This window comes from Topomyia yanbarensis, chromosome 1 (genome assembly GCF_030247195.1).
Source record: "Topomyia yanbarensis strain Yona2022 chromosome 1, ASM3024719v1, whole genome shotgun sequence".
In the NCBI taxonomy this organism is placed as follows: Eukaryota; Metazoa; Arthropoda; class Insecta; order Diptera; family Culicidae; genus Topomyia; species Topomyia yanbarensis.
Genome location: NC_080670.1, coordinates 6,432,811 through 6,459,368, shown reverse-complemented (window position 1 = coordinate 6,459,368; position 26,558 = coordinate 6,432,811). Strand labels below are relative to the sequence as shown.

At 38.3% G+C, this 26,558-nt stretch overlaps 1 protein-coding gene, 1 long non-coding RNA gene and 1 pseudogene across 2 annotated transcripts; all 3 read right to left on the bottom strand.

Annotated features, from left to right (window-relative positions):
* Positions 1 to 2,209: 2,209 nt before the first annotated feature.
* On the bottom strand, positions 2,210 to 4,379 carry LOC131676717 (phosphopantothenate--cysteine ligase). The gene is made up of 3 exons (XM_058955985.1): positions 3,968 to 4,379; positions 3,587 to 3,815; positions 2,210 to 3,532 (listed from the first exon to the last, which is right to left on the bottom strand). Exons 1-3 carry the CDS (start codon positions 4,097 to 4,099, stop codon positions 2,898 to 2,900), a joined length of 996 nt encoding a protein of 331 aa, XP_058811968.1. The 5' UTR covers positions 4,100 to 4,379; the 3' UTR covers positions 2,210 to 2,897.
* A 3,689-nt stretch (positions 4,380 to 8,068) lies between these two features.
* Positions 8,069 to 9,030, bottom strand: LOC131676719 (uncharacterized). The gene is made up of 3 exons (XR_009303230.1): positions 8,552 to 9,030; positions 8,366 to 8,435; positions 8,069 to 8,285 (listed from the first exon to the last, which is right to left on the bottom strand). It is a non-coding gene; the product is annotated as an uncharacterized LOC131676719 (long non-coding RNA).
* An 8,854-nt stretch (positions 9,031 to 17,884) lies between these two features.
* The window catches only part of LOC131693398 (uncharacterized), a 137,876-nt pseudogene continuing 129,202 nt past the window's right edge, over positions 17,885 to 26,558 (bottom strand).

Below are 26,558 nucleotides of genomic sequence, written 5' to 3'. Positions count from 1 at the left end.
TTCTAAACAGTTTGGTTATTTTTTTGGACAGACTCGGTTTGGGATATATTTTGAATGTTCCTAAAGGCAGTTTTCGACATAAAATGGAGTCACTTGAACAGTCTGTCATTGGAATCACACAAAAATGCCTTTTCATAATTTCATTTTATTCCACTTTCAAACAAAATAACTTGTGTAGAGTTTGATACCCACACTACTTTTACAGTAAACGGCAAGTTACGGCGGATAGCCTAGAATAACGTTTCAATAGCCTACCGATCGCCAGCATCTAGTTTAACCTGCCTGTCCGCCATTTCGTTTACTGGGTAAGATCGATTAAATCTGTAGTAACTAAATTAGTGTCATGACCAAGCCTATTCCATTGTCTCTAAGAACGATACTCCGTCAACTGCCTCAATCGTGCTTTCGGGTTTGATTTTTCGCTTTTGAAGAAAAATAATATGCTCATTTGATTTTTTTTTAAATTAAAGCTATATACTAATGTCCCATTACTGTTCCCCTTTAAGGCTAGTTTACAGTTCGGGAAATGGGTCACGGGATTTCGCACGGGATTTGCGTCGGGATTTGATCAGGGAAAATTTCCCGCCGAGATCTCTCCAAACTGTCAAACCAAAAACTCTGCTGATTCTTAAAAATACAAACAGTATCAAACATGCAGCGAATTGCAAACCTTATAAAAATACTATTTTTCCCGTCGGAAACAATTTGTGTTGAATTGTTCCCGGCCGGATTTCTGTGTGGAGAGTTTTAAAATCCCGTGATGTTTCCCGCGGTTGGGTTTACACTTCAGGAAAACTGTCATTTTTGTGTAGACTCATTTCCCGTCGCGGGATTTGAAATCCCGAGCTCCATTTAAAATACACAGTGACCCAAATCCCGTGACACGTTTTCCGAACTGTAAACTAGCCTTTACCATGTCTACGGAATGACGAGTATCGCTATTCTTCTAGAGAATATTTAGCTCTATTACAATAATCATAGGTTTGTACACTTGTGATCTAGTTATGTGTAGCATCGCTATTTTGTATATCCTTCCCATAAAAATATACAATTCTGTCTAACCCTTTCTAGTGCCCTGTGTTTGGACATCCCTAAGTAACATGAGTCCGCGTTAGAACGGTGTCATATTCTAGCTTTAATTTGGTACCTTTTTTCTGTGAGTTTGCATGGGATTAAGGTAATTATTGATTGCTTCGACAAACAGTCTCTTGAAGACAGAATAATAAAAAGCAAAGCTAACATCTCCAGGTTCTCCATCAGCTTGGTGAACTTACACTCGTTACGTGTGTTAGCGTTAGTTCAAACTCAACAGCGCTCTTCAGAAAATTATAATTATGAGAGTTCGGTGAACCCCTTGGATGACAGTACTGTGAAGAATCATAGCAAGCTGGGAAAATTTAAATCAGTGCAGGTGAAAATTTCAAATGTTTCTTCATAATGTTTCGAACAAAACTTGGAAGTTTCCGTTGCCGGCAACGATTTTCTGAATATCTGGAAGGAAGATTAACCAAGTGAAATAGAACGACGAAGCAGCTATAGTGTAACGAATCTTTACGAGGTGGTCAGTTTTGTGGAACGTCTTGCCATACCAGTTCCGAGTGCGTAGTGCCTAATCAAGTCTATTTTCCGAAAACCAGTCACTTTAATTACAATCGATGAAAAATCTCGATGGCGTTTTAATATGTTTAACTTTTTCAGAAGCGACGCACGCAACTGAACCGAAAACTGGAAATCTTGAATACAAACCGGTTACGTCAGTTACATCCGCCTGACGATCCTAAAGCACATTTAATTTAAGGAAACCATAGCAACCCTCAAGTGAGTTTGTGGTCATCTTATGTACATGTCATCGTAGCATATGGTGAAGCTGTGAAGCAAAGCAGCTATCGCTAATATGTGACAATACTTCTGAAGCCAAGCTCTGAATCGTCTTTCTGAAGTTGATCTACAATCGGAACAAAATGAAAGCATACGACACAACATTGCTGGTGCATCACTCTATTTAAAGCTGTTGTCCCGCTCGCTATCAAACATCAAAAGGTGAAGTACTAAAGCGGATCAAGCTACAAGCAGATCAAATAGAATAATTTGCTGCTTTCACATTGGAAGGGCCAATAATTTTTGTACCAGAGATATTAATGTACAATGTATTTACATTAAACACAACAACACATAAAGGGGAAATGAAACCAATCATATGACGAGGTGATTTACGAAACTGAGCATTACATATGAATGTATTTTTTAAATATAATTATAAAACTATTTTCATACCATTGTTAATGGTTCAAGCGCCTGTCTCAGAAGTGCGAAACTCGAAGACTGCCGATCACTATGCAAAACAATTCAATAATGAAGTTACGAATTGCTTCAGATATTGGCACGCCGACCGATTTCTAGCAGATATTACTAGCAAACTATCAAGGTGTTAAACTAATCAGACCAAAGTTTCGAGCGAGGTTCTTAACCAACTCATCAAAGCCTGCGCGCGTTGAAGCAATTTTCGCCTCACATGTAGCAACCGTAAATCAAAATTCACCTTTCCCTACTCACAATAAAAATAAGGGCAGCTATTTCTCACACCATCTATCCGATCGTCGTCATCTTCCTCTATATTCCTACTTCAACACAATTAACATACAAAGTCACCAAACAATTACACACCTCAGCGGTAAACATTAAACCAACAATTTCCCGCTCTCGAACCACAAACCACCAGCCACAATCCACGTATCCATTCAATATTTTCTCCCTGGATTCAGTACTTTGCAGAAATGCGGCATCGTCACCCGACAGTCCGCATGCGGCTGGGGCTGTTGCTGATGCTGCTGATGTTGAAACTGGTATTGTGGCTGCCCGGGCCCGCCCGCCGTGAGCGACCGCGGAGAGCGTAAGGGTCATTGTGTTTGTTGCTGTTGCTGCTGGTGTTGTTGCTGCTGCTGCTGGAACTGTTGCAATTCCCCGTCCTGTATAAATTCCTGATGTCGCCGGACAACGTCGGCCACGATCTGCTCCTCTATTTCCTGACCCTTGTGGGCTTGCTCCTTCGATAGCAGCACATCGTACGCTTTGGTGGGCGTGACAAACACCACCCGGTTTTTGCGAGTCTGCAGAATGTTACCGATCACAAGTTTGTGTTTGTATTTGTTCAGACTTTCGCGAGATTTGGAAATTAAAATGCTTTCGTCTGTTTCTAGTTTAAAGGAAACGACGAAGGCCAACGGAACCCACAGGCTAACCAGCGGGGCCAGCATTTTCGGTACCAACTGTAGCGCTATCGTGGGAGCACCGTTGCCAGACTGAATCTTATGGTTCGGCATTTCGTCTTGGGGAACGTAAAAATCCGATACCGCTGCTGCTAGGTACAGTAATGCATCCCGTTCAAAGGCGGCCAAGCACTCGCAGGCGGCCCTCAGCAGCCACATGTAATCGATCACGCTGGTGAAGGTGATGTATAGCATCCTGTTCATTTCCTGGGCATTTTTATATTTGTCCAAAATAGGCGCGAGGACGTCCACGGAATCGGGTTTTACTAAAAACAGAAGAATGTATCATTTTTATTTAAAGCAACACAATTCCTAGTTACCGTTGATTGTGGTGCTCATTCCCTCCTCATGCAGTTCCAGCATATCGAGCAACTGCTGGCCGGTAAAGTGCCTCGAAAATGGTTCCAGAGATTTTGTACGATACATAAAAATGACCGCGTATCCATGGTCTAGAAAATGCTCAGCCGATGCCGATCCGCGATTACCGGCGCTGAAGTTATCCACAAACCGAACCGTATTGTGTTCCAACGGCACGGTTGTTCCGCCAGACTACAAAAAGTTTAAAATTAAATTAACTTTTTTTTTTGCAAAGCTGCAGCTGCTATCGCAGCTCCGGTGACCCAAATCAAATTTAACCTTGACCCTTTTCTAGCAACCACTTTCTTCTTCTCCCACCGCTGCAGTCAATCCCACGAACGTACCGTAATGAGGACGATGTTGCTCTTCAGCTTGTAGTGCCTATCGCAAAATTCCTTCAGCAGCGACCGGTGATCCTCGAAACAGTTCGGGGGCAGATGGGTCGCGTAGAATTCTTCCCACTGTGATGAGCTCATCGTCTTGTGTCGTCCTCAGTTCCGTTCCGTCACGGTTGGTTTTTCACTGTACTTACCAATGAAAATTTGGTCCGTCCGCTGTGCGGAATGTTCACACGAATTCACACAAACAATCCGCCCCTGCTGACGGGTACAAATTAATATTATGAATTAAAGGAAAATTAAACGGCAGACGTTTTTTCTTTCGTTGCAAAGAAAAAAAACTTTCAATGAAGTTCGTCACTTCAAGATTGTCTGCAATCTGTTAACTTTGATGGTACGAGATGGACGTGGAAGACGATTGAAAAGCGAACTGTCAAAGAGCAAAATTGGAGGGGTGCCACAATGCAGGTGGCTGATAGTAGCCTGTGTAATAGAATTTTTCTTTCGTTTCTAATCAAAATTTTCAGCTGTTCATTTATCATATATAACCCGGATAGAATTTTACAATGGCATTTACCCTACAAACAATCATAAAACAATAAATATTATAGTTATTAGTGTTTCAACATTGTTCGATGCCAAGTTCTCACAGTAGATTTACAATAAAATTTCATGTAACAATAAATTTCACTGTTCAGCAAAAAACTGATACAGTGCATTCACATTAAATTTTACTATTTTCGAGAAAAAAATGTATGAAGAAAAATTGATTTTTTTAATATTAAGATACATAACCACCCCCCCTTTTTCACTGTAAAAGTCTATTTTACATTGAAATTTACTGTAAAAACGTCAAAGTTTATTGTTTTTGTATTGTAGCATAACACTAAAACTTACTGTAAATTATTGTAAAATTACTGTACTGTCACAGTGAAAATCATGGTTTTGTTACTGTACATTTCTATTCGGGAAGCCAACTGTCGAAATTCACTTTAAGGGCAAACCTTTACTGGTCGAGCACAGTACATAGCATTTAATAGAATTTTTTTTCTTCCCTTTATACTAGCAACAGCGATCATTGGCAAGTACCGATTTGTCTGGAATTTCCTCTCAAAATGAATTTTGACAGTTGGCTATTCAGCTTTTTGTTGGTGGCTGCGTTTAAAAATGGGCACTCTACTTTGACAAGTTGTTCATCCAGTGTAAGTTTTGACAAGTTGTCAGCAATGTCAATTTTCACAAGCCCTCAGCCACAAGTTCCACAACTCCCCCTCCCCAACGCCAAATACAAATATGTTAATACGGAATGCTCTGACGATTTTTCGAGGACACATTTTATAACCCTGGTACACCGATAAAGGTACACTGTCAGAGTGACAGTGTACTTTAATTAAATATTTAGAAAATTGGCAGCCCTGCACTTAAAAAAAAGAAAATCACCGTTACCATAGCTATTGATTATTTATTATTCAAAGAATCTGAGAAAGAACACGACAAGATATTGAATTTGATTATTAAAATTTAATGTTTTAAATAATATTTGTATTATTTTCAGGCGTTATTCCTGAAGATACATAGTCAAGGGTCCTACGGACACTGAAAATTCACTAAACTATCATTCTTTTTGTTGCAAGTTCTACCACAGCTCTGAGCTATCGTTATTTGAATCTTCTTTCAGTATTGAAAAAGGAATTCGAGATTTAAAACGCAAGCAAAAGCGCCTAAAGTTGCCGACATTGTAATGTAGTTGGGAGTAATCAGATCTACGGTACAAAGCGTGAATGAGGTAATCTCGAGGAAATATCAAATTGGCATTGTCATCTTTGAACCTAAAATGCAACAATGGAGCACATGAACGACTTGTAAACAAACGCGCTTGATTTTGTGCAATTTGAAAGACTGCAGGTGATGTGCAATCCAAAACTAGGTTCTTCTTTATCCCTTGTGAAGCCAAACTATAAAAACCTCCTTTCGAAAATTTCAAAACGAAAACTCGATTTTTGATATTTCGAGCGTTAATGCTACTTGCAGTTTGATAGCGGTTCCTCCTACTGTCCCGGAAGATCAGATTTTAACATGCACCAAGGAAAATACGATTACCTGGATGGTTTTTTTTACCTCTCGGCGATGGTGATATTTCAAACACAAGCAGCCGTAAGCTATCAAATCGTTCTGATTTGGCCTTATTTTAGCAACCGTTAGTATGGAAGATCGTAAATCTAACAAGCTCTTTAGTTCCTTTCGCTGTAGACGCATTACTAGTGTAAGAAAGCTCAATATCCTTTTAAGAAACGCTACCATAGAGGGCAATTTCGCAGCTTTATTCATCGTGACAAACGGCTGAGATGCTGTACGAACGTCCATTCGGTAGCATCATTTTCAAACGATTTGTCCAACGGCCAAATCCCCGGTGTCAGTTCTCCCTGTAACCACCCAGAAGTTTTACAGAAGGAAGCTTACATGTTCCGATCTATTATTCAGCACTGATCAAACCGTTTCATTTCGACTAGTGCACTTGATCGCTGTTGATCGAATTAAACACGATTTTGGTAAATACGCGATGCACAGTAAAACTGTGATACTGTGATACGGCTGAGATGCTGTACGAACGTCCATTCGGTAGCATCATTTTCAAACGATTTGTCCAACGGCCAAATCCCCGGTGTCAGTTCTCCCTGTAACCACCCAGAAGTTTTACAGAAGGAAGCTTACATGTTCCGATCTATTATTCAGCACTGATCAAACCGTTTCATTTCGACTAGTGCACTTGATCGCTGTTGATCGAATTAAACACGATTTTGGTAAATACGCGATGCACAGTAAAACTGTGATACTTAGTTTAACCCTCCGAAAGTCGCGCTTATGGCCCACTGAACGAGCAGCCGCTGGTGCCCTAAGACGATTTCGCTAGATTTTCAGAGCAGCGTGCACTTCAGTGTACTAGCGTAACTGCTGGAAGGTTAACATTGAACTTCTTGGGAACCATTCGCAAGATCAGGGGAACACCGATAAGAATAAAAATATGAATTTGATTATTTTATATATTTTCACTAGCCTTTTCAAATACTACATAGATTCTTAGAGTTAATTACAACTTTCTGCAGATCTTCATATGCCAAATAAAATTCTACATTACGATTCCCTGAAATGCCCTAATGTTACCGCACGAAATGCTCAGTCGAATTTATCATTTTTCACAGAACTTCGAACACATATCTATGCCGTCAAGCGCATTTATGTCGTAATGATTAATATATTCAAGTCTCAATAAGATAGAGCTCTAGAATTCGAACCATATCTATCTGGCAAAATATGCATCCTTCAGTAGAAAGTAATGCGTGATAGATGAGCGCAGCTTGATAAGAACATTTGGAAGCATGGTATGCATGGTGATTCTGTAAGTTATAGGTTGTATTAGAATTTGAATTCGTTCGGCAAATATAATAGAAATGATTTTGGAGTTTAAAGATACGCATGTGAAAGAAGTTGGTATGGTCGTAGTTATGTTTTATTTTGGATTTTTCAGTCTCGTGATTTCTGAAAATCGAAAGCAGAGAACAAAACCAAGCAAGACCTGGTGTCTAGAAATGAATCTTGACAACAGGTCTTGCTTGGTTTTGTTCTCTACTTTCGATTTGCTCACAAATTTTCAGGGGTTGTGATAATTTCCAAAAAGCAATGTTGATCTCCAGCGGCACAATCGAACATACACAGGTGAGATTTGTAAACAGTAACACTTTATTGAAACTATGAATACTGTGAAGCAAGCAAACTAAGCGTTCGCCAAATCTCCCGTCTTCCACAACAGGCGATGCTCATTTTCCTTGCACTCAGTGTTCAAAAAGTTCTACCAAGACGTACTGCAGTCGTACATGCAAACACACATAACCAAACGAGTAATGATTTACTGTCCGGAAGTGGGATGCAGTGATAAATTATCATACAAATCCAGCCTAAAACTACACTCCTTTCTGATGTGGGGTGTGTTCACTCCCCTTCCGAACTGCTTCTGACTTTTCCCTCGCATTTGAATGTGAGAGGGACGCAGTATCACCAATTTCGAAGATTACCTTCCGGAGGTCACCCGAGTCCAATCAGTACACGAGTTTTAGATAATTTAAAAAAGCCATTTATCGTGAAACAAACGTTCCAAGACCTCAATGCATGCTCAAGTTGAAATTTCTTCGGAAAATGATATAAAAACGTATATGGAGTATGCGCCGGAACGGACGGAACGCCACGAGTGTTAGCTCTCAGTGTACATCCATTCATCGCCTCTATTTCCTGGATTTATTGGTGAAAACTGCTTTAGCGTACATTTAGACTGAAATTATAGGAATAATAATATCGAATTAGGATATGCCATTTTTGTAAACTTTTTAACTATTGGAATTAATTACGCACGCGTCTGCAAACTAACAATTTAGTTAACCGCATCCTGCCTGATCAGATTGGAGACGTTTGGGTTGCACATCTTTTTCCACAGATACATTATACAATATTCCGTTTGATGATATAGAATTAAAAAATCAAAAATTAGTGGTGTGTATTATTCACGGGTTGAAATCGATTGTTGAAAAGATAATTTACCTATTGAACCAGGCCAAACCTTCACTAATCACATGAATAAACTGAAAAAAAATTAAAGCAAAAAGCACACTTTGATCAGGTAGCGATGCCAGTTTCGTTTTTTTCCGACGACTTTTACTTGTTAAGACGAATTGGGTTGTTTAATTCGCCTCCTTGGTGAGCCATGAAATGATTACCATTTTGTATGGGACCTTGGCGTATTTAATTTGTATTTGCCAACGCTTTATTATGACTTGTCTTAGCCCATAATATGAAAGTCTTCCACAAGCAACGAAGCAACAACCATCTTTGCACACGTTCAAAACACTTTAGAGGTAGATAGAGTAAACAGTTTTACCCAATCAAGTAATGTGTCAATTCTCGCATCGTTATATTCACACTCGGTAACTATTATTGACCTGAGTAATGGTAAAATTAACAGGCTGCCGTGCGATTAATAAACTGCAAATCAGTTGCAGATATACGATTTTAAATAACATATAAAACACATTGGTCTATAGTGGCAAAGAAAATATAAATTGTATTTGTGTTTTCTGCGGAAATCTCTTATTCAAAATTCTAATAACGAATGATGAATAGAACATAAGAATTCAATGAAAGAAAGTCATTCAAATAAAAAACAAGGTTCGGAAAATATTTCGTTATTACGCAGTTGAACAAAGATGAAACAGAGGAGACCCCTTGGTAAACATTAGGTCTGTTCCAGTACCAGGAGAAACTGGAAGTACTCCGGAGAAAATCGTTCCTGTACTCTCTTCTTCTCTTTTTTCTTCTTCTGGTAGCAAACCGGAGTAAAAAGGAGCAAAGATTTTTTGCTCCTGTTTACTCCGGAGTGACTTCCGTGTACTGGAACAAACCTATTGTTACAGCAGCTGCGCGCAGCGATGCCAATTTTGCAGTTTTGTTTCGATTTTCCATATATTTCTCGACAAACATATGATTACGGCCTAAAAGCCAACTGTCAAAATTCTCTTTGAAAGGAAATTCCGAACAAACCGTTACTCGCCAATCACAGATGTATGTAGTAAACAAAAGAGAAAAGTTTTCTCTTTCATTAACTGCTATGAACTGTGTTTAGCCAGTAACGGTTTGTCCGGAATCTCCTTTCAAAGAGAATTTTGACAGTTGGCTTTTAAGCCGTAATCATATGTTTGTCGAGATTTATACATCATGCAGGAATACACTCATCGCTTGAAATGTTTCACAATTTTCACAGCACAGTAATTTTACAATTGCAATGTAGTCTAAAGTTATGCTACCATACAAAAACAATAGCAAATGAAAGATAGTTTTCGGAGCACCAACGAAAAAGTATGCATTTACATATTTTCCAAGATCAGATTATTCTAAAAATTTATTTTGGCATCCCTGCCTCCCGGATAAAAAGGAAAGTGAAAAGCAAAGCAAAACAAAAACATCAATGACATGGTACACGCAGCTATTTGTTGGTAGACCGGTAGCGGCGGGATTGCACGAGGGCTTTCAGGGTTTTGAGTTTGAACAAACTCTGTGGGCGTGTGTAGACTACACAGACAACAGACACAAAATTTGATTTCACAAAAAATCTTCAAAAATTTACTTCATGCGAATATGAGCAAAACTTAGATACTCGCTTTGGCCGATAAGTTCTTTATTGGTCGTGTAAACGTTTTAATTTCCTTCAAAGTCAAACGCTAAAACGGGTCATTACAAGCGCAGCTGGGCAAGTCCATCGGAGTTACAAAAGCATTCCAATAAGCCTTTCTATTCTGGTTTGAAAAGGAAACCGTGCCGAATTATTTCGAGAGGAAAACAAAATATTTTACACTACAAAAACCGGTTGAGGTTAGGTATTTCGTTAGACAAACAAACCAAAATTCTTTGGCGATACATTGCATCTGTGGTTGTAAATCAGCTGTCAGAGATCTTAATGAGAATAGATCAAATTGTTTAAATATTAACTTTTTTCTCATTTTATGTCAACACGTAGAATTGTGTGGCCAAAATAAAAAAAAATCCGACAATATGATTTCAATTATAACCTTTTCCAGCTTGACACAGGCTGCCAGTCAAACGAGTCAAACTTCAGGTTTGAATCTATCAAAGATGTTGGTGAAAATTATAAAGGAAATTATTTGTTCGCCTACCTTTGTTGTAGTATTTGAATGAATACTTCGTTCGTGTCGTCAACGTCAAGACTTGTTCTGTTTTAGAACCGCAGAAAAGAGGATACAATCATCACCTAACGTCAAAGGCGAATCGGCTTTAGATAGGTCGTTTTGATAATTAGGTTTTACACCAACGGTTTCTGATTTTTAGCTTGCAGTTTCTAGGCTTCCGGTTTTTAGTTTGTATAGTTTTCTGCTACGAGTTTCTAATATCCTAGTTCCCTTTTTTCAGCCTCTCTGATCGCATTTTTCAGGTATTGATTCACAGTTTTTATTTTTTAGTTTCCAGTTTGCAGTTCCCGTATTAAAATTTCCAATGTCCGATTCCCAGTTTACTGGACCCTTTTTACTTCACAGTTTCCAACTTTCGGTATATCGTTTGAGTGAGTTTCTGGTTTTTACTTTCCTTTCTCCAGTAACCTTTTCCAGTTTCCATGTTCGGTTTCATGTTTTCAAATTACAATTTTCAACCTGTGGTTTCCAATGCACTAATCTTCGGTAAACGCATTGGATCAAATGTCATGGTGAAAATTGGGGCACTTGATTCCAGTTTTTGTTGCGTTTAAACAGGACTATTTAACCATTTTCATCACATTTTTCTTATTCTACTGGTGATTGTTACCCGTCAGGGTAACAATTTAGCACAGGGTGGAAAATAATTATTTTTTTCTATATATTCCGTAGAGTGTATTTGTTTACGCAACGTTATGCTCACCGTTGTTCTATACCGTTCACATTTAGTTTAACATTTTTGTTCGTTTTCGCGTTTGTGGACGGTTTTGTTCGTTCAGATTAGTTAGATAATTTTCGTTGCGTGAATTTGTATAATTAGATAGGATACCGCTCTCCTCTTGCCAAAAAAACAGTGATGGCAGTTGAGATGATGCTGATTTGTTTCGGGAAAAAGCCAAATGAGAAAAATAGTGAAGAAATACGGTGGTGAACAGAAGCCTAGTTTAATCAATCCGTCGATTTCCCACCACTATAGCCAGTGAGGCTAAGTGCGCGCGTGCGGCAGGTTATACCGTCGAAAGTGCCGGCAAGTGGTTCGGGCACACTTAAGCACGGTGTGGATTCGCCACAAGGGAACACGCTAACAGCTAAAGAGTACTCTCGCTGTGAAGGATCAGTCGAACGGACCTAGCCACTGTTAATCGCAAAAGGAAAACGAAGCAGGCGTGGGCAAAGGTTTCCCCTGAAAAGTGCACTGCGGTGACTTCCAGGATCTCTTGGGGCGAGTAAACGATCCGCTAATGTATCACCTCCGTCGCTAGGGCCGCCCTGTCATTTAGGGTCTGTCGGGCAGGTAAATTAAGGACAGAAGTAGTAGAGAAACCCTTACTTACATGGTAAGGCAAACAATGATACTAATTTATAGGAATTTTTTGAATAGAATACTGAGAAAGCCCCAAAAAAATTACAAAAATGCAGTTTTTTTGCTTCTCTATACAAAATCAATCAATGAATTTCCAGAATACTAGTGACTGGTTTTCATGAAGTTTAAGCCAACGATGTGTAAGAAAAATAGAATTTTCGCTTTCAAAGATGGCCGCCCTCGAGGCTTTCTCAGTGGAGCTTTAATGACAGTTAACTGCGAACGCGAAGTGATTCTGGTTCTTTTGACGCGGAGTGAAAACGTTCTGTATTAAAGCACAGCTGATTTTGTTTGACATTTCATTATTTGTTGCTCACACTCCGATGGCAACTACGAGCTACAAAATCCTTCCAACCGTAGTTGGAAACATTGCTCACGAAAAAGTTAGGGTTAATGAAGTTCCGTGATATCCACTTTCCAGTTCTCGTTTGCCAGTTTTGGATGTCCAAATCCTAGCCCATAATATCTAGTTCCAATCACAAGTTTCTTATATTCTGGTTTGTAGTAAGAAGTTTCCGGTACGATCAGGTCAACCCTCCTAGCAGCAAGTCCCCCGCATCATCCACCCAGGAAAGTGCAATGCACCCCCGGTAATCCGATTCCGATAATACTTTCTGCAGACCGTCCGTCCGTGCAACACCGTCGCAGTTAGTAGGAAACGATGGATTATTACCCCCAAGACAATCGATTACCCGAGCCAGAGTCAGCCCTGCAGACACTATTTAATCAGACCTCTCAACCTGGCTCCTTTTCGCAACCGTCCTTACATTATTGCCGCACTGCAAAACGAGGGAAACGTACAAGGATTACATGCCGTTACTGTTTGCACACCCATTTCTCCCTCCTCTCTAACTTCGGCACAATTTGCGCCCGGAATCATGTCCACTTTGGCAATGTTCACCTAAACCTCACACTTGTTCTCGCGTGCGCCCGACCGGTGTGGCAGCAGGAGGTTACAGGTTATCACGTCCGATATCGTTTCCGCTGGAGATTTAATTCCACATTTTATTGTTCTGCCAGCTTGCTCTCATTGGATTATCTCACCTTCTCCGGCGCTTGTTCGGCGGTGTTCTTCTCCCTTCTGCGGTTCAGGGTGTAGAGAGCGATCCAGAGTAGCAGAGATGTATCCGGGGGTTGCCAGATGTGCTTTGCATGGGGGCGAGGATCCCATAGTTGCAGGAAAGAGCGCAACGAACACGTATTTCATTCCGGATCACGCAGCAGCCGGTAACCCTCAGGACTTCATGCCTGAATGCAACCGATAAGGATACGATTTAATTGCTTTTAAATGTCTGCTATAACAACTTTTAATTGAGTTTGATTATAATTGCCGATATCAAATTGTAGAAGGAATTGTATTCGTGCTGCTAATTGGTCGAGTAATCGTAATCGGTTTCAAAATGAGAAACTTGATGTGTTAATCGGTGTTAATGGCAACCGCGCGGCAGCGTTGTCACGAGTGCTCGGTTTATGTTATATCGTACGCGCAGACTACCGTAGTCGCCTACTGAGAACAGTTAGCAGCTTGTCAGTGAAGAATTACAAAGAACAGATGTCCACCTCGAGCATTTGAGATGCGCTAAATAATGATAGATTAAATTGTTCGGAACCACAGTTGACCACAGTGATAATTTAAAATGGCCGATAGAACTAAACAAAAAACTCAAGATTACTATTAATACAAAATAATTAATTGAAAAACCCCGGGGAAAATAAGTTTACACTTACTTATTCGAACATAGACGTCCCTTATCTGTGGTTAAATGCGGGTGAACGTCCAGCTGAAACTGAAAGCGTCGAAAAAAGCAACCACAGAACAATGATGGCATTTCACTGCTACGAAATAATGTTCATAAACTCGACTTGTTTATTTTGTATTGTGCGCTAGTTATCCGAACACCGACCGTCCGAAAAGCGAAAAATTAGCAACCAAAAAACGGTTCTGGATAATTCAAATTAAAAAAAACCTGCGCCACGTTTTGTCCCCTTTCCGAAACGAATCCTCTTATAGTGTTTACGAAGTTGGAATATTTTCGTTCCCCTGTTTCAACGACTGGCAAAATCCAGAAACGTCACTAACCGGCAAAGTTTGTCTCTATTTCAGATCACAGCCTACTGATGCCGGTTGGTTTTTTATACTTCGATGACAGAGTTGCAATAAGGAAGCTTTCTGGTATATATTAGATCGATGTTATTCACGGAGACACTTCGTTTGGAATTCCTTTGCAAAAAAATATTGTGTTCGTTTATCTGTCAAAATTCATATTGGCCTTCCTTGATCCGCCCTTCTTTGTTTATTAATACATTGCTATATGGTAGTAGACTGTTGTGGAAGCCAGCTTATGATAATTGGGCGAAGATCTTCCGTCCGCCAGTATTTTGCAGATGATGCGTTGCTAGCCCACCGCGCGCCTATCTGTGTGTGAGTAGACACAGGCGTCAGGGCCGGGGTTCAAAAAAATTCGAAACGAGGAGGTTATGTTCAGGGCTAGTTGGTCCACCTCCCGTTTTCATTAGTCGGGAGCCTAAAACCAGCCAGCGGGCGCTAATGAGAGGATTATGTTTTTTGCTTGTTTCATTTTTGGCCACTCGGAATAAGTTTTAACTTACATCATAGAAGCAAGAATAATAAACAGGATTCAGATTCGTTGTCTGTCTAGTTTGATGTCATTGTGGGTGGGTTGGTTGATGTCTGGATTTTGAGGTTGGAAGCAGGGTGGTAAATCGATTTTTTCCTGCAGCTGCAGCTAACTGCGAAAGTTGTGAGAAAATAAAGTTAAAGACGCCATTCCTTTCATGATTGTACGACTTGTTGAAACGGAACGGGAGCTTTTCAATCGGCGGCGTGCAGATAATTGCATTAAATTTTAATGAGAAAGTTTGTTCGAACTTCTCGCTCTGTTGATGCAGTACAAGGCTGCTGGTGCATGTATTGAACATAGAATTAAGTCTTGAAGTTCACTAAATGTCAACTGAAAGTTTGTCGAAGTCTTAACGCTTTTATGTCCACACTATTCCTAGAAAGAAAGCTGAAGGTTATTCCGAAGACATAACTGATGGCATTTCAAGCTGTGAATTTAAATTGATATTTACAACATCATTTGAGTGTTTATCTAAAAGATTTTGTCTTTTTTGAAAACCCCAGTAGAATACACTCAGGTTTTTTTTACGCGGGGGATACGAGCCGCGTAAATGAAAACCGCGTAAATTTCAAAATCCGCGTAAATGAAAACCGCGTAAATTTCAAAATCCGCGTTAATGAAAACCGCGTAAAAAAACCGCGTAAAAAATACCGCGCAAAAAAAACCGCGTAAAAAAAACTTGAGTGTATAACAGAATTTCTTCTAGTATATGGTCAAGGCTTCTGTCTGTCACATTTTTTACATTTTTACGCATATTTCATAAGAAAAGTCAGCAAAAACGATAAAACCAGATTCTATCACAACTGCACATTATTAAGGTCACTAAACCGCACGTTTTTTCCACAGAAAGTTTTTTTTTTCTATCATGAACCGTTTTCACTTTATTGTCATTTTGATACGTCTGTCACGTTACACAATTTTCGCAGTTAGTTTGGAGGTTGCCCGACTAAATTGAAAAAGTCTGTTCCGTTGGCCCCCAAATTTGAATGAGCACAGTTTTATGTTGAAGCTTGGAAAAAAAGGAAGAGTTTGAAATATCGTTTTCCTGAAGAAAAACTTTGTTTTCGATTTTATGGAGTATTCTCAATGATCTGTCACGTTACAGTTCTGCATTTTTATTGAAGCAAGGATTTCAAGACAGTTGTACACAAATCCTCCTTGATCTAAGAACTGAGTATTAACGGGAAATTTCATGTTTATTTTGAAAAACATATTGGTTTTGATGAACAAACGTGAATAACTTTTGAAAAGGTCGTATTTTCACGAAGTAACACATTGTCGAAAGAAAATTCATAATAACTTGAAAACATCTGCATTTTGAAGGACAATTTTTCACGACCATTTTAAATTGAAAAACTATTTCGAAATACATTCTAAAACTAAATTATATAAAGAAAAAAAATTAAATAAAAATTAGAACAATTTTTGAAAGATGTTGAAACATTTTATTATTATTTTCTTTGCGATGAAATTATATTTTAAACTTTGCAATTAAATTTTAAACGTGTTATGTTTTTTTGCGTTTGGTATTTGTGATTAATTTATTAAAAGGGCATATTTTCACTGCTACATATTTTTGTTGAAAAATGTTCAAAATATTTCGGTAAATTTTGAACATTTTGCTTCGAAATTATATAAAGTATCAATATTGTATAAGAAAATTATATTTATGACAGGCAAATGCTAAGAAATTTAGAAGAATACTTGAAGTTAAAAGTGCTTTCTTACTGGTAACTTCCTTATAGTGCAATTACAGTTTCTTAAATTTTTAGGCTTTCGTTAACAAAAAAAATCATTGTTTTTCTGTAATCGTATTTTTATTTTTCTGTTTTTTAACAATGTATTTCTATTTTTGTAGTAGTTTTTAACAGTTTTTTTTGTTTTTTGAAAAATTTCACCAAAAACTATTCACATAGAAGAATTAATTCCCTAGAACTCGCTTCCCTATAGTTTTGCTGCACAAGTGGCGATTTTCGAACAATATATTTTGAAAGTAGTGCATTCAAGATCTCATACGCCCTTTTTAAATATTACTCTTGGATAAAAATTGTTTGTTTAATATTGCAAAATGCTTAATCTCTCTTATAGATGAAACGTAAAAGGTTTCATCGGAATCAAAGACCACTCTTGACGTAATGCGGTATGTCGAGAGATCATGCGGAATCTCTCCACAGTAGGCTGACTTCTCATGATTCTCTCAGCATTTTCCACACCGTGCCATGTTTCTAGGTGCCTAGGTAGCGGGAGGCCCAATTAATTGCAACGACGGCAGTTAATGCCCCGCGACACAAAAATGCGAACAGGTAGACGAGCCTGTTCAAAAGAACAAAGTTTGGTAGAGCAGCTCCGGCGAAAGGTTCGAAATGAGGCTGATAAAAAAAATAAGTTGTTTTTTATATTCCTTGACGTTTGTTGAGCGCAATTGGTAGCAAACCAGAATTTTTACTGGCCGAAGCAAGAGGTTCTTGAAGGAGCCAACCCAATACTTCGAAATTAAGACCCCTGTCGGAGACTACACCATCGATCTCTATTTCCTGGACGGGTACGTAGACAAGATACTTCTTCGTACGCGGCCAAATGTTATTTAGTTTGCTCCCGCATATATCGATGATGTTAAATGGAATTAGAAAACGTAACAAAAATATTAGAAGTAGTTTTTTTTCTGCAATCCATCCTGGAATAACGTTAAAATTTCGGGCTCACAACCAGAAGACCCCCTTAAGATGTTCCATAAAAAATAGAAAACTCAAAAAAATTTAAAACAAAATGTTTCATATAAAAAATGGAAAGCTGGAAAACCGGGTAGTACACTAAGAAATGTCATCCCAACGGGTACAGTTTCGCTTTAGTGTTTGCGGGTAAAACGGTGTCTGTAATTTAAACCTGGGATTTTATTTTTATTTCACTTTGCACGTCCCGTCCTAGATTTGAACCATAACAATGGAATGTATTTTGCAGTGATTATCCTATGTTTATGCTCATTCTGTTAAAATCTTATAACATTGACAGAAATGAATGTTCTCAAAAATAACATAACCTGAAAGTTAAAAATAGACCGCACTGGTTTACTTATTAATATCCGGGTTAATAGGGTATTATTCAAAAAAGGATCCTTTTCTGGCCTGCATTCGAATCATATCGAAATTCTTAAAAAAAAAGATATAATTGATTATTATTAAATATTTTATTTATCGTTTAAAAATACTCTAACCCTATCGAAAGATTGAACTTAATTTATGGATTTCCGATTACACATCAGTCCCGGAACTTTCTCCGTACACACCGTGGCATCGGAAGCAGATAAAGAATCATATTGAATGCACAGAGACCAAGGGCAAACGCGATACAAGCGGCAATGTCAGTCGTCTCCCGAGGATGGGCTTTGCCGATACGCTCCAGTAGGAAGTCCGCTGGAACGGGGCAAATCACACCATTTCCCGGATTACAGTGCATTCGGCGAGCATGGAAAATAGTAGTGTGCAGTAGCGAACTGGCGTACTTGGTGTGAACGCCTTTAGCGTTATCTTGCAACCACGGCGAAAGTCCCTTGTAGGAGCTAGATTTAGAGCGTAAAAGAAAAATGAAACGGTTAGTAACGGTTGCATAGCAGTCGGGCGTTTCTACTTACCGGACAGTTCGCGATGCTTAGTTGTTCGGCAAGCACGAAGCTAGTCCACAGGGCGACCAGGATGTACATGAAAGTTAGTCCATCAGGGTTGGCCGGGTTCAAGATGAGTGGGTAGAAGACACATGAAGCCATTGCGGCCGAAATGAACGAGAATGGCATTGATACGGCATTGTACGCTATTAGCAACGTGGCTCCAGTGTAAAGACCTTCCGAGTATTCTAGGCAGAAACGTTTTCTCCATGCCGGAACTGGATGAAAAATGAGAAGTTTGTTTACTACCGAACGAAACATTAATTAATAAAAGTTATGCTTACAAAGGCAAATCGTTGTCCAAATACCGACTCCATAGCTTAGGCCTAGAACGGTCAAAATCATTCCGCTCTTACTGAAAAAGCCGTGCGAGTCGTCTCTTACTTGACTGTAGAATAGCCAAATTAGACCCATGGCAGCCGGGAGCGCCAACAGTCTCAGAAACAGTGCCTTCATTCCAGCGTAACCACAGGAAAACGTTGCCGCCAGAAGGCGCAGATAAAGGATGCCCCAGACTTTCAGCTCACCGGGTTTTCCATATGCCAACGGAATCTTACCACTTCCAATGGGATTGATCGGCGCTTCCGGCATGGGTGATTCTCGGGCGAATCGTTCAACCAGCGCTTCGATTTGCTGGCTAGATTCGAGGAAGCGGTCACGGGATCTGAAATAGCGAATATAGCAGAGAATTAGATGGAAGAATTTCTCAAAACTAGTAGATTAAAAGATTGCACACTAGACAGCCCTAGAAAATAATGAATTTTTGAAAACTCAATGGGCCCACCCCTGAATCGATTCAAAGCCCCACCAGGAGTATTTGCTCCCAATTTGAAGCAAATCGGACAAGTCTAGCTACCGGACCAACGTGCTCAAAGTTTGTATGGGAGTTTTCGACAGTTTACATGGAGAAAACCCACTAGCGCGCATTTTCGCCGCTAGGTGGCACTGTATGCATCGCATTATCACTGTAAGTGAAAACAAGGAAGATAATTTAATTGTCTACAACTTTGTCGAAGACAGCTAGTCAATCCGGCTTTTCTAAAAGAAGTTATTAAACTTTTACCGAAGTGATGTCTGAGTCAGTTGTGCATGGGGCCTAGCAGTGCATGGTTGTGTATCGGTACTCGATTCCCACCAACTATTAATTTTTGTGAGTTAATGGTTAGATTTAGCTGAATAGTATGTTCAGCAGTATTGTAGTACATAATACGAGATATATTTTGGTTAGAAAATTTTAGTTCCACTTGTTACCGCATAGAGGGCGCCAACATTAACTTGTCAACGAAGAGAGATAGAATATCGAAATGTTCGGAAGAATTACTGAAAAATGTCTATTCTACAACTTTGTAGAAGACATCTAATTCCTATCTCTCTCCGTTGAAAAGTTAGTGTTGGCGCCCTCTATGCGGTCACAGGTGGAACTAAAATTTTCTAACCAAAACATAACTCGTATCACATGCTACAATTCTTCTGAACATACTATTCAGCTAAATCTAACCATTAGATCACAAAAATTAATAGTTAGTGGGAATCGAGTACCGATACACAACCATGCACTGCTAGGCCCCATGCAAAACTGACTCAGACATCACTTCGGTAAAAGTTTAATAACTTTTTTTAACAAAGCCGGATTGACTAGCACTCTTCGACAAAGTTGGAGACTATTAAATTATTTTTCTTATTTTCACTTACAGTGATAATGCGATTCATACAGTGCCACCTAGCGGCGAAAATGCGCGCTAGTGGGTTTTCTCCATGTAAACTGTCGAAAACTCCCATACAAACTTTGAGCATGTTGGTCCGGTAGCTAGACTTGTCCGATTTGCTTCAAATTTGGAGCAAGTACTCCTGGTGGGACTAGGAATCGACTCAGGGGTGGGCCGATAGGGGTCATTTTTTCTTGTCACTCTATTGCACACATGCGGAAGACCAAATCTGATATTGCCTAAATATTTTATATTCCAGATTCCTTCGTTGCTGCCTTACCCAACTAGAAGTTTGCTTTTCATCGAAACCGATCAGCTGAGGATCCGATTGTTATTGCGCGTCAGCTGTTAGAGAGAAGCGTTAGCAGAAGGGTCACTGTATTTGCATTATCTTCCTTGATATTCGTCAAGCTTTTGATCGTCTTTACCTGCCGCACGTACCTTTTGTATTACGCCGAACTCGGAGGCCATTTTCGGGCCATATTGTCTTCGGTTAGCTTAAAAGAGACGCTATTGGGGTGCGTGCGTGACGAAATCTTTAAGTAGAAGTGATACGGTATCTGATCGAGTGAAAAATACACTTCGGGTTTATCAATCTGATTTATCATTCGTCAAAGAGTACCGTTTAGTGTGGTTGATCGTCTTGAGAATGTAAAGAATGTCCCACACCAAATTACATCACAGAGAAAAGCTGTAGAAAATTACCTAGTGGACCGATTCTAATCATACTTTCAGACAATAAAACCCATTAGTAAGTTTTTGGCATATTTATTTCATTCAACTTCAATACTATAACCGTACGCGCTCGCACCTTACGCTTAACTCCATCCATTAGGTTCTGTCCAACATCTGGCTGCAGCTTCCTTTGTACGGAAACCCACTGTCTTCATGACTTCCTCAGATTTTACCTCCTTGGGATGAATTGATGGGCCTTAGTTCCGGTGCGTTGGGGGGTTCATGTCCTTGGATACGAGAGTGACCCCGTTTTCTTTGTACCACTCCAGGACATTTGAATAGTTTCACGAAACTAGATACGGCCAGAAGATCGTAGTGCCCTCGTGTTGCTGCAACAGAAGAAGCAGACGTTTCTGTACCCTCTTTGAGGTAGATCTCCCCGTTTACAGTCCCGGTAGTTACGAAAGGCGCACTCCGTTTGCCATATGAGCAAATCGCTTGCCAAATCGTGTATTTATTGACAAACCTTAAAAGATTATGCTTCCTTACTTCCTCCGGGACATCAAACTTGAGCTGGGCGGTGAAGAACAGTAGGCCCGGAAGCTGCCGGAAGTCTGCCTTGACGTAAGTCTCATCATCTACGATGCGACAATGAGGCTTCATCAGCATCTGGGTGTACAGTTTCCGGGCCCGTGACTTTCCCACCGTATTTTGCCGTTCATCGTGATTAGGAACCTTCTACACTTTGTACGTGTGCAGTCCCTTCCAGTCTTTGGCTCTCTGAACGAAAGACTTGGACAGATTCAATTTTTTGGCCACATCCCTAGCCGAAGAATTGGGATTCCGCTTGCACGCTTTCACTACACGCTTGTGATTCTGGTCCCTAGTAGAACATACATTCTACTCGCATTTCTTAATCACACGACTCACCGTTGACTGCACGATTCCGACTTGTTCCGATGCGAGTTCAGAATTTTTCAGGTAGTTCGTTTTCAGATGAAGCCATTTTTTCCAATTTTCGAAAAAATGACAGCGATAAAAATTCACTGAAAACAATACACTCTTATCTACTTCCTAACAAATTTTTAAAAGAAAATACCCAATGGGTTCCGTGCTTGTGCAATTTGATGTGGGACACCCTTTACGATACTGTGATTGCACCCGTGATTCTATATGGATTGAGGGTTTCCACTCTCTTGAAGGCCAATCGGCATTGGTTTCGTGATATGGCATTTATGGTTTCTGATCGGGTTGGCAACGGATTACCAAATTCCGGCTCCATTCAAGTTTGGTCGTTCGTGCTTCACCTAGAATGACTGTGTGGCCCAGGATTTTAAATGTCTGTCTGGGGATAGCATGGTGAATGACATGAAGATGGGGCCTCAGTGGACTACGAAAAGGATTTTTTTTGTTTTCTGGATGACTCCAGTGGTGCCGAAGATGATAGTGGCACTTCGCTTTGGAGGAGTTTCCCTCCGATCAAATACTCATGTTATTGTAGTTGTTAATAAATATGTTTTTGAGAAAGTTTATTTATTCCTCTGTCTACCTTTCTCCCTAGAATGTTCCATCGAATCTAAGATTTTTCCGCTGCTGTGCTTACTTTATTTTCAGCGGTCTCCATGGAGTGATCCATCCTTGACTCTGAGGACTGTCACTCTTTTGCTCTAATGTGTATGCACTAGTGTTAATTTTGAACTTGGATCCGCCATCCTGCTTAGTTTACACACATCGACTAGCTAGGCTCACTGTTGTTTACATTCGCCAAGTAATTAGCAATTTTACCTATTACTTGGGTTCTCTTTACCTGCCCGGCAGACTCTTATGGAACAGGGCGGACAAGATGCCTCTACTGGCAATTCCAGATATTCGTCGCCAGAAAAGAAACAGAAAAATAAACTAATTTTAATGACGCATGAAACGTCGAGATTTGATGTAAACTCAAAAAAATTTTTTTGACGAAAATCGACTTTTTTTGTTCAAAGGAGGGGAAATTTCCAAATCGAACAGGTATTATTGATGCCAAATGACTTCAAAATGCATAAAGCATCAAAATTTGATGTTATCTCGAAAATTTTTTTTTAACGAAAATTGAATTTTTTTGACGATTTTTGTTCAAAGGGGGGAGTAAAGGAAAATTTCAAAATCGACTTTGTATTTTTGATGCCAAATGACTTTAAACTGCATGAAACGTCGAGATTTGATGTAAACTCGAAAAAAAATTTTTGACGAAAATCGACTTTTTTCGACTTTTTTTGTTCAAAGGAGGGGAAATTTCCAAATCGAACAGGTATTATTGATGCCAAATGACTTCAAAATGCATAAAGCATCAAAATTTGATGTTATCTCGAAAATTTTTTTTTAACGAAAATTGACTTTTTTGACGATTTTTGTTCAAAGGGGGGAGTAAAGGAAAATTTCAAAATCGACTTTGTATTTTTGATGCCAAATGACTTTAAACTGCATGAAACGTCGAGATTTGATGTAAACTCGAAAATTTTTTTTTGACGAAAATCGACTTTTTTCGATTTTTTTTGTTCAAAGGAGGGGAAATTTCCAAATCGAACAGGTATTATTGATGCCAAATGACTTCAAAATGCATAAAGCATCAAAATTTGATGTTATCTCGAAAAATTTTTTTTAACGAAAATTGAATTTTTTTGACGATTTTTGTTCAAAGGGGGGAGTAAAGGAAAATTTCAAAATCGACTTTGTATTTTTGATGCCAAATGACTTTAAACTGCATGAAACGTCGAGATTTGATGTAAACTCGAAAAATTTTTTTTGACGACAATCAACTTTTTTCGACTTTTTTGTTCAAAGGAGGGGAAATTTCCAAATCGAACAGGTATTATTGATGCCAAATGACTTCAAAATGCATAAAGCATCAAAATTTGATGTTATCTCGAAAAATTTTTTTTAACGAAAATTGACTTTTTTTGACGATTTTTGTTCAAAGGGGGGAGTAAAGGAAAATTTCAAAATCGACTTTGTATTTTTGATGCCAAATGACTTTAAACTGCATGAAACGTCGAGATTTGATGTAAACTCGAAAAATTTTTTTTGACGACAATCAACTTTTTTCGACTTTTTTGTTCAAAGGAGGGGAAATTTCCAAATCGAACAGGTATTATTGATGCCAAATGACTTCAAAATGCATAAAGCATCAAAATTTGATGTTATCTCGAAAAATTTTTTTTAACGAAAATTGAATTTTTTTGACGATTTTTGTTCAAAGGGGGGAGTAAAGGAAAATTTCAAAATCGACTTTGTATTTTTGATGCCAAATGACTTTAAACTGCATGAAACGTCGAGATTTGATGTAAACTCGAAAAAAAATTTTTGACGAAAATCGACTTTTTTCGACTTTTTTTGTTCAAAGGAGGGGAAATTTCCAAATCGAACAGGTATTATTGATGCCAAATGACTTCAAAATGCATAAAGCATCAAAATTTGATGTTATCTCGAAAAAATTTTTTTAACGAAAATTGACTTTTTTTGACGATTTTTGTTCAAAGGGGGGAGTAAAGGAAAATTTCAAAATCGACTTTGTATTTTTGATGCCAAATGACTTTAAACTGCATGAAACGTCGAGATTTGATGTAAACTCGAAAAAATTTTTTTGACGAAAATCAACTTTTTTCGACTTTTTTGTTCAAAGGAGGGGAAATTTCCAAATCGAACAGGTATTATTGATGCCAAATGACTTCAAAATGCATAAAGCATCAAAATTTGATGTTATCTCGAAAAATTTTTTTTAACGAAAATTGACTTTTTTGACGATTTTTGTTCAAAGGGGGGAGTAAAGGAAAATTTCAAAATCGACTTTGTATTTTTGATGCCAAATGACTTTAAACTGCATGAAACGTCGAGATTTGATGTAAACCCGAAAATTTTTTTTTGACGAGAATCGACTTTTTTCGACTTTTTTTGTTCAAAGGAGGGGAAATTTTCAAATCGAACAGGTATTATTGATGCCAAATGACTTCAAAATGCATAAAGCATCAAAATTTGATGTTATCTCGAAAAATTTTTTTTAACGAAAATTGACTTTTTTTGACGATTTTTGTTCAAAGGGGGGAGAAAGGAAAATTTCAAAATCGACTTTGTATTTTTGATGCCAAATGACTTTAAACTGCATGAAACGTCGAGATTTGATGTAAACTCGAAAAAATTTTTTTGACGAAAATCAACTTTTTTCGACTTTTTTGTTCAAAGGAGGGGAAATTTCCAAATCGAACAGGTATTATTGATGCCAAATGACTTCAAAATGCATAAAGCATCAAAATTTGATGTTATCTCGAAAATTTTTTTTTAACGAAAATTGACTTTTTTGACGATTTTTGTTCAAAGGGGGGAGTAAAGGAAAATTTCAAAATCGACTTTGTATTTTTGATGCCAAATGACTTTAAACTGCATGAAACGTCGAGATTTGATGTAAACCCGAAAATTTTTTTTTGACGAGAATCGACTTTTTTCGACTTTTTTTGTTCAAAGGAGGGGAAATTTTCAAATCGAACAGGTATTATTGATGCCAAATGACTTCAAAATGCATAAAGCATCAAAATTTGATGTTATCTCGAAAAATTTTTTTTAACGAAAATTGACTTTTTTTGACGATTTTTGTTCAAAGGGGGGAGTAAAGGAAAATTTCAAAATCGACTTTGTATTTTTGATGCCAAATGACTTTAAACTGCATGAAACGTCGAGATTTGATGTAAACTCGAAAAATTTTTTTTGACGAAAATCGACTTTTTTCGATTTTTTTTGTTCAAAGGAGGGGAAATTTCCAAATCGAACAGGTATTATTGATGCCAAATGACTTCAAAATGCATAAAGCATCAAAATTTGATGTTATCTCGAAAAATTTTTTTTAACGAAAATTGAATTTTTTTGACGATTTTTGTTCAAAGGGGGGAGTAAAGGAAAATTTCAAAATCGACTTTGTATTTTTGATGCCAAATGACTTTAAACTGCATGAAACGTCGAGATTTGATGTAAACTCGAAAATTTTTTTTTTACGAAAATCAACTTTTTTCGACTTTTTTGTTCAAAGGAGGGGAAATTTCCAAATCGAACAGGTATTATTGATGCCAAATGACTTCAAAATGCATAAAGCATCAAAATTTGATGTTATCTCGAAATTTTTTTTTAACGAAAATTGACTTTTTTTGACGATTTTTGTTCAAAGGGGGGAGTAAAGGAAAATTTCAAAATCGACTTTGTATTTTTGATGCCAAATGACTTTAAACTGCATGAAACGTCGAGATTTAATTTAAACTCGAAAAATTTTTTTTGACGAAAATCGACTTTTTTCGACTTTTTTTGTTCAAAGGAGGGGAAATTTCCAAATCGAACAGGTATTATTGATGCCAAATGACTTCAAAATGCATAAAGCATCAAAATTTGATGATATCTCGAAAAAATTTTTTTAACGAAAATTGACTTTTTTTGACGATTTTTGTTCAAAGGGGGGAGTAAAGGAAAATTTCAAAATCGACTTTGTATTTTTGATGCCAAATGACTTTAAACTGCATGAAACGTCGAGATTTGATGTAAACTCGAAAAAAATTTTTTGACGAAAATCGACTTTTTTCGACTTTTTTTGTTCAAAGGAGGGGAAATTTCCAAATCGAACAGGTATTATTGATGCTAAATGACTTCAAAATGCATAAAGCATCAAAATTTGATGTTATCTCGAAAATTTTTTTTTAACGAAAATTGACTTTTTTGACGATTTTTGTTCAAAGGGGGGAGTAAAGGAAAATTTCAAAATCGACTTTGTATTTTTGATGCCAAATGAC

Coding starts and splice junctions, on each gene's coding strand:
- LOC131676717 (XM_058955985.1), bottom strand. CDS start 4,099: ATGAGCTCATCACAGTGGGAAGAATTCTACGCGACCCATCTGCCCCCG. Junction 3,816..3,967: donor GCAACATCGTCCTCATTACG/GTACGTTCGTGG, acceptor AACTTTTTGTAG/TCTGGCGGAACAACCGTGCC. Junction 3,533..3,586: donor AATGAGCACCACAATCAACG/GTAACTAGGAAT, acceptor TTCTGTTTTTAG/TAAAACCCGATTCCGTGGAC.